Raw genomic sequence first — 13,969 nt, 5'->3', positions numbered from 1 at the left:
TGCGTGTTTAGCGTTTACAGGTAGATAGGCTGGCTAAAAAAGGGGGTAGTTTTATCCTTACGTACAGGCATAACGGTATTTTGTCCGCATCAGCAAATGTTGTATTTTTTGTCACAGCCTAGTTACCATTATTTTACCCCAATTGGGATCTCTCCTCAGGAGGTTTTCCTCATTGTCTTTCTTTTCCAATGTAGCGCATGTGTGTTTTGGTAGAGCATGTAATATGTGCGTGTTTATATGGGGAATCCAGGGTGTGTTTAGGGTATGTAGTGTGTGTGTGTGTGTGTGTGTGTATATATATATATATATATATATATATATATATATATATAGGGGATGCAGTGTGTGTGTGTGTGTGTGTATAGGGGATGCAGTGTGTGTGTGTATATAGGGGATGCAGTGTATGTGTGTGTGGTAGGAAGTGTATGTATATTGTGGATGCAATGTGTATGGAGTTGTGGGGTGGGGTAAGGGCTGTATTTTGTGGGGAGATGAGAGGGCATTATTTATTTAAATTTAACCCCTCCCTCCCCCCCAATTCTCGCTTCATATCATGTGCCAGAGAGGCGGGACATAACAATCCCTAGTGGTCCTGTAATGAGGAACTTTAGCCTGCACCTCCACTGGGTGCAGACTGAGTATACTTATCTAGCAAGCTCCAGCACTGCTGTGTTAGCCTGCAGCAGTGTTCTGAAGGGAAGGGTTTGTGGAAGCAATGCTCTGTTTGCACTTGGCGAAGGTGCAGTGTACAAGCTCCTGGGCTCCCTCCCGTATTACAATTCTGCATTGGCTAAGTGAAGTGTTGTTAGAGCTACACAAACAAAGTGATATAACCCCCAAACAGCATAGAGCTGAGCTTTGAGACTGCAGGACAATGATCTGTAAACCAATATGAAAGTACACTTTATTTAATATTGAGGATTAAAACTTTGTTTTCTCTGCCCTCCAAATAGTGGCAAAACAAACTATAGCTTACTTTGCTGTAAGATACATTTCTGAAATCCGAAGGCATATAATATGAAATAATGAAATGTGCTTAGGGAGATATATTAAGTTGTTTGAAGTTGAAGAAATGTCTCAAATAAAAGTGCTTATTTAATAAATTCTGGTAGTGCGGAAAGATTATTATAGGTAGATTGCATGCCCAAACTAATTATGTTTTTTTTTTTACTGTAAGAAAACATAATTTGTTAAGTTTTGGCAAATTTCGTTATGTGTTCCTCAAACTACAGTAACTGTAAAAAGTATACGAGATTTTCATTCTTTGCAATTCCAGCTGGCTGCATGCTATCACCTTAGCAGATGCCTGTCCTATTGCATTATAAGACACATCCAACATATCACACTGATTGTGGTGCTAAAACACTAGACAGGCTCACCCACTGCATCTTCTGCTATCTGTTTTTGAAAGGGGGGGGGGGGGGGGGAATCCACACAGACGGAACAAGTCAGAGAAATTAATATAAACATTATAAATTGATCGAAAAAAACAAACGGAATTCAAACCATGTTTGGGTCTCTAAAATAACAGAAACACCCTCAAACATTTTTAAAACATAATTTAAATATAAATTGTTTTAAAAAGCTGAAATCTAGTCTTACAAGAAAACTCTAAATGTTAGCTCTTTATTTGCAAATGCAATGCATGAGAATAGAACAATAAATAATAAACTACTAGCAAATGTACGCACTCTCAGGTGTTAATTAACCTGCAGCAATAGGGAATTAATAAATGCTGGTAACGTTTCAGTCATAAACTCTGACCTTCGTCTGGTCGGTAAGGGATAGAGCAACGATTGCTTCTAAAGCCCAGATGTGTAGGATGGCGTCAAAACTGTTGCTATGGCAACTCTGAGGTCATATCCAGGGAATTTGTGAAGAAGTAGAGAAAAAAGTATTAAGAAAGTAATAGAAAAAAAAATATATCCATATATAATCACAAATAATATTCAGACAGTGACAAGCAGCTGCTGCATATAACCAACGTAAAATCGAACAATTCCTTTGCAGAAAATGTAATTCAGAATATATTATGAGTCGTATTCTGTTATCAATAATCAGACTTGTTTGGACAAACACAAATCTTTGTCCCTCCTTATAAATCCTTATCCCCAGTGTTTGTGTTGACCTCTGTGTGTTCATCACCTGTATAGTGGGTATTTTCAAAAATAGCCTTAGTCAGGGGTGCAGGGGTAGACCATACCTGGAGTTCATTGGTCCTAATTGGCATTACCTTGCCTTACATTCCAGCGAAGGGCACAGTAAGAAACCTAAAGCTGCCCAGCTTGCTGCAGTAGTTTGATCTCCTAGAGTGTCCTTGGCGTTTCCCCAGTTAAATAATGGTTTGTATAAACTGGGGCTCTTCCTGGCACCGAGGGACCACCGCTAAATAAGCCGTGTTAATAATGCAGAATTAACACTTTCGTGTAAACTATGTCAGTTTCATCCAACCTGAATATTGCTGATTGGCTGAGAGGGCTGGGCTTACACACTCCCAGGACTCACAGTCAGTCACCATCATCCAATCTGGGCAGACTTGACAGTGATAATGCGGAAGTGTTAATTCCACCTTAACAATGCAGCCAAATGAAGGGCAGTCCTTCGGCACCAGGTTATTAAGCTGCCAGGGTACTCAAGACAGAGAGATGTAGTGGTTAGATTGCTTAGCTTGCCCCTTTAAGGATATTTTCTTTTGTGTGATCATACAGAGGATCATACAGCAGACTGACCGATTGAAAGCTCGATTGTATGATCCACCAGGCATGTAAGCATTCATATTGGATTCAAGGAGCCAAGTTTTAGCAATACCAGACAACACGGTGCATTCTCACAGCATGGATTCCCTGCTGCAAGCAGTGTTTGTATGGCTTCCCTTCCTTTTCCAGAGCTGGTACACTCAATATGGCAAACCATACAATCGCAAAGGAAGCAGACTGCATTGATGCTTTGGTATGCCTTGTTCTGATAATTACATGAGACTTTTCTAAAGACATGTGAAGTGGATATTGTGACTACAGTTAGGCCGGGGTAGTAAACATTCGGCACTCGAGATGTTGTGGACTTCATATCCTATAATGCTCTTACAGCCATAATGCTGGCAAAGCATTAACAGGGATGTAGTCCACAACATCTCGAGTGCTGAAAGTTGCCAACCCCTGGACTAGGGTATCAAGAACTCCTTTTGCTAAACTAGCCATATCCACCAAAACCAGGTTACATCGGCAATCTCAAAAAAATATAGAAACATTATATCATGTTTAAATTCAGTTCAGCATTTCCCCTTCTTCTCAAAATGTATGCAACACATGGTTCTTTGCGAACATATTCGACGTACGTATGGCACATGTCAGTACTTATTAAAACTTGTTGGCATATATCATTAATATATTCAAAACATATTTAAGTGGTCTGTCTGCCGAAATACAAATCTCATGAACTTGTGTAGCCTGAAGGAGAGGGAATACAGTCTACACTTTCTCATTGCTGGGTAATTGTCCAGCCAATTTATAAAAACACATCATGTACCGATACGGAAACAGCAAAATGAGATCGAGACAGCAGCAGTCAAAGTCCAATTATAAAGTTTTGTTGAAGAAAGCAAGCCTCCTCTTACTTTCTCTTCGTGTGCACAGAAACAGGGAATGTGTAATAAATGCTATCTTAAATTCCTCCTCCACTGTGTAGGCAGAAAACGTAACAAAAATAGTCAGCAGACCAAGTTTTTTATTCCTTTTAGCAAGTACTTCAGACAGATTCCCTAAACACTTAATAATCAGATTGCAGACACGTATTTAACCGTTTTACCAAGCCTGTGTATCGCCCTGCAGCTCACTGCCCAACAGTGCTCAAAATATTCATCTTTGTGTTTCACCTGTAACTACTTAAATAAGAGCAGTCGTATATGACTCACGAAGTCTAGGACATATAAATAGGAAATATTTGTGCCAAAAAAATATATGATTTCATATATATATTTCCATTAATAGTATATTTAACATAGGTGCTCATGTCACCACTGCATTGTCAAGAAGCAAAGGACCAAGTACATTTCATTCAACTTAATTTAATTTTGCCATAATTTTTAGGTGCAATTAACTTTTGTCAACCTGCATGTTTTACTAATGTCTGTGAGCTTGCTGCCATTGATTCCACCTGTTAAAAACAAAAAAAGCAGTTTTAGGGTCATACATGATAGAATAGCACAATTAATATCTGTTTTAATTTTAAAAAATACTCGTACCGTAAACGTGACTGTTCTGTAATTTTTGTCATATGCAAGAACGAAGACAGAATGTAGGAGAATTTGGTGCCGTAAAGCTGTTCGGTTTATTCAGCAAATAACCTACAGAGCACATTCAGAATCCGATACACAGAGAGGTGAAGGAGGGTTGGAATATTATATTACTCTTTATACCGAGACCTTTTTAATTGCTAGATGTGGGGAACATGGTAGCCAATTTTTACTAGTAGTATACAACAGACAATAATTTGACTGTAATTCCTTAATATTTTGACTATATTATGGTTCGTTAGACTAAGAACCATCATTTAACAAGTCAAGGCTGGCAAATGCAATGTTTGTACTACATTCAGTGGACTTTGACAGCCCGATCAGTAAACAAGGTAGCTAATTTAAAAAAACGAAAGAAAAAAGTTACATGCGCACTATCCCAAACCACTATGTACATTTAAATAACTGGATATATTTTAGTATCAGTCCAGTGGCACTTTAAGTGTAAGCTCACCTGCCACGTCAAGGCAAAACCTCTTAGGTGAGTCCTACACTAACAGTGCTTTCAGCGAAAAGGTAATATTTATAATGAGGCAGAGAGGGGTATTTTCTAAACCCCTTAACACTTATTAACACTTAATAGGGAACACAGGGAGGGGATGGCAGCACTGTAACATGGCTGTGTGGCACAAAATCAAATTCAAAGATACAAAATTAATCCTCAAACTCCCACTACTCCTGGGCGGCAGCAATAAGTAATAAACATGTCAGCCCCAATACATACAATCAATAACAAAGAAAAGAGTTACTTGCACACTATCCCAAATCCCAATGCACATTTAAATAACTGTAGGTTTTTAGTATCACTCCAATGGCCATTAGAGTGTAAGCTCATCTGCTGCAGTAGGTCATTTGGACAGTGTATTGTCTATTAGGCTAAACTACCAAGAGCTAATCATTCTTGTTAATTAATCTACGGAATTGACTTTTTAATTCTGCCCAGTTAACACATTGAATTTAAAGTTCTTCTGTTCACAATTTGTATGAAGAGCTGCTGAAATCAACTTATGATAATGTGTCAAATTGATATATTTTTGTCGGAATCCAAGATTTTTGGTCATTAATACCTTCAGTTTCTAAGGTTGATGATGGAAGTAAGGAATCTGCTCCCACCGTAGTTTTACAGACGTGCTTAATTAATAAAATCAGTTGCCAAAATTGTGTGTGCTGCAGACTTCACTTAACACAAATTGGTTTTGATCAGCGGTGCCTGATTTCACGTGCAGTTGTACCAGTAATTCCTAGCCTTGGCATTGTACAGTATTTAAGTCACTATATAACGCATATTGTTCAGTCTAGCGTTAGCAAAATTACCCATCTTGGATCTCTGCCGTTGATGTTCCAGTGGTTTTGGGGTATAACCAGGGCCTGATTTACATGTCTAAGCCGCCCCTGCTCACGCTCCCTCAAAAAAAGGCAAAATGATAGTAAGTTTAATAATTTATTAACTAGGCATTGCAGGCAAAAAAAAATAAAAAATCTATAAAACATCATGTATTCAATTTTGATAGTTATCTATGTGTGTGTACATTTCCACTTGTAATGTATTGTGTTTGAACTGTGAGTATAGTGAGCGAATGCAGCTGTGTAAATGCATACAGGGTTAAAAAATGATGCCAAACGTGGTTAGAGTAAATAGGGTTATTGTCAGACTTTACTTGAAATGGGTTATAGTTATAGTATATGGGGTGTCTTTCAGGTTTAGACATTGAGCTGCTTAAACCCCTTAAGGACACAACGTCTGGAATAAAAGGGAATCATGACGGAATATTTCCTTCATGTGTCCTTAAGGGGTTAAATTCGTGACTAAGGAAATAGTTTGTTTAGATTTTGGGCAGGGTTACATTTAGGATTAGGGGAGAAGGGGTGTTTAGAGTTCAAGTATGTGGAGTCTGAAGGGTTATTTGCAAAGTACTCAGTAATAGAACTACAGTAGCTGTTACGCAGTGTGCATCACTCAATTATGTCCCTGATCCTCCTACAAGACGTTTTCTGTATGAGAGTCTGTTAGTGGACAGATGGGAGGTGACCCCTTCCACTTCCTGTCCAGCCTTACACACAGACACTGGAGGAGCTTGTACACCCTCTATAACTGTTCCTGTAGCCCTGCTATCAAATGTAGAAGGCTAACCCGACTACAGAGGACACTGGACAAGACTCCTGCTTATCTCTATTCACCAGCCCACCTAAGCTCCAAAAAGGCACATTAGAAATGCTGTATATAGGTGCCCCTTATAGGACAGAGACCTCAGGAACCTACTCTGCCTAATGGAAAATCCAGCCTTTGGTATAACTATGCAGAACTATGAATTTCTCTGTTTAATAATTAATGAAGACTATAGATGGACACACAGGATCTATATGCATTACATGTTTCTTTCCGAGGTCCTATTATTTTAAGAAATACATAAATACAAGGAAATGCTCATTCTGTGCTGGCTAGGAATGATGAGGAAAAAAATGTCATTAGAGACTGTGCATTCTATCTATGAATCAATAAATACAAATCGCACATTAGAGCACATTTCTATTAAATGGAAACAAGACTCTATAGCCCTTTAATAAAATCTACATTTGTGTTACAAATCAAAATGTATCTGAGCAAAAAGGAAAGTACATGAAATAGGGAGGGGGCATATGTTTAAATCAAATCTTAATTCCCTTCCAGGTTATTAAACTGATTTCTATATGCCAATCTTGTTTTGCAGCACGAATCATTTAACATTTTCTACCTCCTTGCCTTATATTTTCATAGACTTCTATGTGTGGGGCTGATGATTAATCACAATTAACCAATTTACACATTTTTCCTAATGAATATATGTATTTATTTTTACAGTCTCTCTAAAACGCACAATGCAAAATAGACCATGTAACTTAAATAGATCAATTTAAGATGATCTGTTAAAACCAAGAAACCAAAAAAGCATGAAGTTTTTGACAGAACGAGCAAGGAACTCAAAGTAATAGGAGGTGATTTGAAAAAAGAAACATCTATTTTTGATTTCACAAGACAGCTTTGAGTTATTTAAAATCTCTGAGGCGCGCCTATGCAGAGTGTGTATTTGGCTTTATGTCTCCGTTCTATGAAGCTTCACCTTTTGTCAATGAAAACCCACGTCAGTGAACTAATTGGCTTTCCTTGTGCGTAGGTACCCTGACATGCCCACCGCTGCTGATGTTGTGAATGCTTTAGATCAACAGGCGCTTGCGTCCATTCTGAAAACATACGGGGAGGAGAGACACGCCAGGAAAATAGCCTCAGCTATCGTTCAAGCACGTAACATATACCCCATCAACAGGACTCAGCAGCTAGCTAGCATTGTTGCAGGTACCGTCATTAATTCTGAACTGTGTCTGAAAAAGAAGAGAAAAAAAAAATTAATTCCCAAGGTCCCACAGGGATCCATTTGTCCTGAAAATCATGCAGGATATAAGCCTGTCTGTTTCTCTCTGAAGTCAGATTTTAATTTATTTTTTTTATTTTCATTATTTTTATATTTCGTAAGCATCAGTTTATTGTTACACTGTAGTTTGCTGATTAGTTTAATAATAGATTGTACATGAATTGATTTCTCACGTATTCTACTTAAACAGAAGATGGAGTTACAGGAGCAGAGGGACTTTTTGATCATTAAGGCTGCTTAGTATTCACTTGATTTTTCAAGGTTTGTTGTGCTGTTGAAGCGTTGGTTTTATTATTAAGATGAGTATAGATAATAGCCACCTGCTGAAAAAAAGGCTTTTGACTGGTGTGGGCTTGTATATAAATAACAATGCTGGAGCAAACAGCAGGAATATTTTGTTTTTTTCCATAGTGATAGCTCCACTTTTTAGAACTTTGCCCAGAATTGCATTAAACAAAGCCCGCAGTTACGTAATGCCTCAGCGTTGCGGCCTCAAAATGTAACAGATGCTCAAGTGAGTCAAGTGAGCATTCAAAATGACTTCTCAAACTGCACCATGAAAAAGTTATGGTTTCAGCTGAACTCTATCAACCTCTATTAATGAAATGCTGACCACCAGTAGCAGGCAATACACAGCCCTGTTAGTCTGTGAAAGGATAGCTACATAAAACAATCTCGTTACAATCACAAGCTCAGTTTGGATCTGTTGCAAGTCACTGGTGTAAAGGACCCATTATTCTGTCATTGTGCCGGATACTACAAACCATTAGAAACGGGATGTCAAAGTGTCAAAGCCACCATGGCCTCACAAAAAGATGGCATTCCAAGAAGGAAGAGTCTTTGGCAAACCCAGAGAAGCAGTAATCAGTGGAAAGCAATGAGTGTTCAAGCATCCCCTGTGTAGCAATCCACGGGGGAACTCTACTGAGCATATACTATCAGGACATTATTTTAGTGAAACACAGTAAAACACAAACCATTATGTCTAATACAGAATGAATGTTTGAATGTAAAATGAGATTATTGCAATAATTGTGGCAGGAGACATCCAAACATGGTGGCAGTAGTAAGCAGACAATACACAGACTCAGACAGGGTGTAATGTGATTGGAGGCACAGCTTAAAGCAGAATGTGGAACAATCTATAGCAGGGGTAGACAACCTTCCGCACTCCAGATGTTGACTGCAACTCCCCTGATTCTTTGGCAGCGTTATGCTTGTAAGAGCGTTATAGGCGATGTAGTTTAAAACGTGGAGTGATGAAGATTCCCTACTCTTGACCTATAGCATACAGAGCAATAAATACAGCCTTTTGCGAGTGTAATGCAGTACTAAAAAACCTGTCCAATGTAAAATGGATCGTGGAAAACCTGTGTCAATATTCCATCATATCAGATTAGTAGGATTGTAGAAACACAACCTCCAGAGTAAAAACTCTTACTCTGTGACTAATAACAGTAATGAGTGAAATAGCCGTTTATTAAAGGGACACTATTGTCACCAAAACAACTTGAGCTTAATGAAGCAGTTTTGGTGTATAGAACATGCCCCTGCAGTCTCACTGCTCAATCCTCTGCCATTTAGGAGTTACCGGTAAATCACTTTGTTTAAGAACCCTAGTCACACCTCCCTGCATCTGACTTGCACAACCTTCCTAAACACTTCCTGTAAAAAGTCATCTAATGTTTATCCTTCCTTTCTTGCAAGTTCTGTTCAATTTAGATGTTCTTATCCCCTGCTATATTAATAGCTTGCTAGACCCTGGAAGAGTCTCCTGTATGTGATTAAAGTTCAATTTACAAAGCAAGAGATAAAATTATTTAAGGTAAATTACATCTGATTGAAAGGGAAAACAGTTTTTTTCATACAGGCTGTGTCAATCCGAACCAGGGGAGGTGTGACCAGGGCTGCATAAACAGAAACAAAGTGATTTAACTCCTAAATGGCAGTGAATTGAGCAGTGAAACCTGAGAGGAGTGATCTATACACTAAAACTGCTTCATTAAGCTAAAGTTGTTCTGGTGACTATAGTGTCCCTTTAATTTAATTATTTGTATCTTTTCTATTTTGTACTGTGAATCTAAAACCGCTGCACAAAAGTATAGATTAGTAGAAAGTACATTTCCCAGGCTATTTAACTTGGAGCATTTTGACTCTTTCATTCAATTATTAGGTCAAATTTCCTGGCTATATTTATTGATTTGTGGTTTTTTTTTCTTCCATGTGTGTTTTATTTTGAGAAAATTCGCAGAGCCCATGTTTGGTACTTGTACTCGGCCACTGTTCCCAAATACAATGATACCCCACCGTAGCCTCTAATGCTACCCATAGTCCAAAAGGAAGCAACTCCTCAGATTTTCACTGTAGTTCAAGGCAGGCGAAGAGAGGAAGCTGACTGGAATCCACTCACATTAGCTAAAAGCAACGTTTCAGTGTGGAAATCTACCTTAAAACGTAGACGGTGACCATTTAGCTTCAAACCACCATGTTTGTGTCTTTTTCTGTACTATATGTATTGCAACTTTTTATTACCTGTATAGAGTAATTAAAGTTATTTGTTGCTTCTTTCTGTAACTTCACTTCATTATTGAATTTATGCACACAATAATAAGTTTGTTCGCTTAAACTTAAGAGAGCAATATACTGTTTCTATCCTAGACTTAGTCAGTGCAAGATAAATTTATACCTGTTTACAATGTTTCCCTACAGAAATCTTTCTGGCCGGGCTAAAGCATTTAATTGTTTGCAGTAAGGAAATAAACTATGATTTCAATAGATTTTGTTAGCTCAATAAAATGTGGAATGTTCCTGGGCTGTCCTGTGTAAATCAAGTTGGTGCAGGTGTGTGTTGGACCTACTTTCCAGAGATGATTATTCACCGTATCGTCAGAATGGTTGGAGAAGCAATCCTATCTTACTCAGTTTTGCTTTTAGGTACATAATGGCCATTAACAAGAGATGGACAGATCACCAGACTGATTGTCAGGGCAGGCCGCTTTTGATCTGAATCGGCAGCTGATCCAAATATCAGAGCAGGTGGCAATAGGAAATGGGGTCAATGGCTAGAAATGCTGTATAATAATTTAAATCAGTAATAATATCAGGTGTAAGCAGCTAGAGTAGTTATGGGTAACAGAGCAAATGGGATGGAGAAGGAAGAGAGGGGAGAAAAGAACCCAATGTTTAAAATTTTACAATGTAGAGAAGGTGTCTTGTTTCTAGTATGGAGTGACCTACTGCTTCCAGATGGCAGACCCACCTAAAAAGTAATGGTATATAGTAAAAATCACTAGCCAAGGTTAGGACATCAGAACTGCACAAACACGATAATGTCCAACTATCACCAAATCAAATAGATATTTTTATTTATTTATTTTTACCAAATGTACATTTAAGGACAAAATTCTAGAAACCAGAGAAAGTGAGATACAAACTGTCAAGAACAGTGGAGGATTCTCAGCAAACTACAAGCCCAACACTAACAAAGGCACAGGAGAACAGATAGAATGACATATTACCGGACCTTGGAGTGACCGGTCTTAACTCTTAGTAAGATATAGGAAGTAACAGAAGCTAAATTAACAAAACCTTAATTTTTCTCTCCCACATTCCTTCCCCCTCCTCTTTTTCTTTTTTCTTTTCTTTTTCTTTTCATCATTTGGTTGCATATACATACTACATACAAAGCTCTTGCCCTCGCCAAACAGTCATACTTTTCCCTCTCTCATTAGTTCATGCTCCCGCAATCCCAGGCGTCTCTTTGACACCTTTAACTCTCTTCTTTGCCACCCCTCAAACTAACCTTATGGCCGATAGCTTTGCATGCTACTTTATCGACAAGATTGAACAGCTAAGGAAAGAATTCTCCCCACCTTGCCATTCTCTTTCTCAACCACACGTTGATCATGCCTTTCCTATCCTTCAGACTTTCTCCCCAGCTACTGAACAAGAGGTGGCTGCGCTTCTCCTTTCCTCTCCACTCACCACTTGCCCTCTTGATCCTGTTCTATCTCACCTTATCAGATCTCTCTCCCCCTGTGTTGTGCCTTCCTTAACACACTGCTCTCTTTTGGCGTTATCCCTGCTGCCCTTAACATGCCACTGTAGTACCTATCCTGAAAAAAACATCTCTTGACTGGTCCTCCCCCTTTAACTATCATCCCATATCCCTAAAAATGACGCTGTGTCTGGATTCTCCTGACATTGGCTGAATTGACGCAGGTTGGTCAATATTAAAGCCATAACCACAAGGCTGTGAACCTGCCTGGAATGAAGTGGCTCTGTCAGTGTTGGAGTGCAGAAACATTACATAGATGGGTCAGAATTGGTAAGTGCCCTTACACAAGACTAGCAAATGACAAATATCATAGAAAAGACAAGGAAACCCACTTGTGAGGCTTCTAAAAACAAATAACCTGTTTTATATAGAACAAGACATATTAGTGTCTTTGTTTTGAACCAGAAGGTGCGTCTTGGCATGAGTGGCTATGACAGACTGAAAGCCAAATGACACAAACAATGGCAGTAATAAGTAGCGTCTGAGTGTCAGTATCGAAGATAACATTTGATGACATAGGATGATATCAGACTAGAGGTACAAGATCAACCATGTTGAAACCTAATTACAGGTTGGATGACATTATTATTATATTTGTTTAGTGCCAACAAATTCCGCAGCGCTTTACAATGGGTGGACGAACAGACATGTAGTTGTAACCAGACAAGTTGGACACACAGGAACAGAGAGGTTGAGGGCCCTGCTCAATGAGCTTACATGCTAGAGGGAGTGGGGTAAAATGACACAAAAGGTAAGAGAAGTAAGAAGGGAAGTAGATTGGTAGAACAGTATTCACTGAATACTTAGTGTGATTGTTTTGTTTTTTAAATGAAAGTTGCAGGAGAGGAATCAGTTGGGAACCATTAACAGTTTAATTGATACAGATTTGTGAGGGAGTGGAATTTTTTACGCTTGTATATTGGATGTGTGGCAGCTTTGGTTTCCCTAAACAGAGTGTCTTCTTTCTGGTGGTGTGGTTGATATGCATAGAAAGGTGCAGGGAGGCAGCACTTATAATTTTCTGGAGCTTATGTTTAGCTCTTTCTTTGGAAAAGTGAGTTTTTAATGATTTTTTTAAGGAGTGGAGACTCGGTGAACAGCTAACGGAGGAGGGAAGTGAGTTCCACAGGAACGGTGCAGCCCTCGAGAAGTCTTGAAGGCGAGCATCAGAGGTGGGAGTACGAACAGAGGATAGACGTTGGTCTTCAGCAGAGCGTAGGGACCTAAACAGGACATATTTGTGTATTAGGGAGGATAGATAGGTGGGAGCAGCATTATGTAGAGATTTGAAAGCAAGAACCAGAATTTTATATTGAGCCCTATATATTACGAGAATCCAATGCAGGGACTGACAGGGGGGAACTCTAGAATCCAACATTGAGAAAAGGTAAATGTGATGGCTTGCAATACATATAATACACATAAAACCAAGGTTTTGGTCAGCAGAGCATCTTTTGATAAAATATGTCCCTGTGATACTTATATAGATGCTGTGTGTTCTAGAATCTTGGACTCTGTAACAAGGTCTGGAAGATGCTATTTCATTCTAACTATTAAAATTAAAGTTTACACAGTTTGGAATGGGAAAAAAACAACAGATCTGCAAATCTATCTGCCGCTGAGCAGCAAGCGTCAGCACTTCAATTACCAGCTGCACTAAGTAAATGGTCAGGTGTGGAGTACAGGTTTTATTGGTTATCTCTGAGTCATACCTTTAATTTCCATTCCTGGTGACAGCGAGCTTCTTGTTTTGTCATTATAAACCCTTTGGTATATCTGATAGAACATGCTGTGTTTTAAAAATGTCTAGAAGAATATTCTAACTCACAAGCTGCAAAGTTTTATCCGTTCTCTCTTAATTTATTATGGTCTTGCAAGCTTGTCCGTCTGATAAGGTAATATTAAAGGGTGCTTCGAGGGTAATCCATAAACACTAAAATGTAAAAATTATCTGCTCTTTTTATTTTTTTTTATTTTTTTTAAGCATATGTGGGGTGCTCCTTGATCAATTATCCTTTAGTTAGACAATTGGTTGATATGTAGCTTAGTCTAAACTATTAATTCATACATTCCATCTTCCTCTTATCGTCCATAATATATACAGACAGTATATGTTATGTGGATAAATATAGCTTTCCTTGGCATGGATTGTGTGTTTTGACTTAATATAAAAAAATAATTCTTCAATACAATGTTTAATACTAATGTTTGCTG

General features: G+C 38.5%; 1 protein-coding gene across 1 annotated transcript in view; it reads left to right on the top strand.

Moving 5' to 3' along the window:
- METTL15 (methyltransferase 15, mitochondrial 12S rRNA N4-cytidine) overlaps nt 1-13,969 on the top strand; it is a 189,892-nt gene that overhangs the window by 129,690 nt on the left and 46,233 nt on the right. The window contains exon 5 of the mRNA XM_063438580.1: nt 7,444-7,622. Coding sequence (XP_063294650.1) covers nt 7,444-7,622 — 179 coding nt within the window. The remainder of the gene's footprint in view (nt 1-7,443; nt 7,623-13,969) is intronic.

This window comes from Pelobates fuscus, chromosome 12, assembly GCF_036172605.1.
Source record: "Pelobates fuscus isolate aPelFus1 chromosome 12, aPelFus1.pri, whole genome shotgun sequence".
Classification (NCBI taxonomy): domain Eukaryota; kingdom Metazoa; phylum Chordata; class Amphibia; order Anura; family Pelobatidae; genus Pelobates; species Pelobates fuscus.
This window is presented reverse-complemented; position numbering and strand designations above follow the sequence as displayed.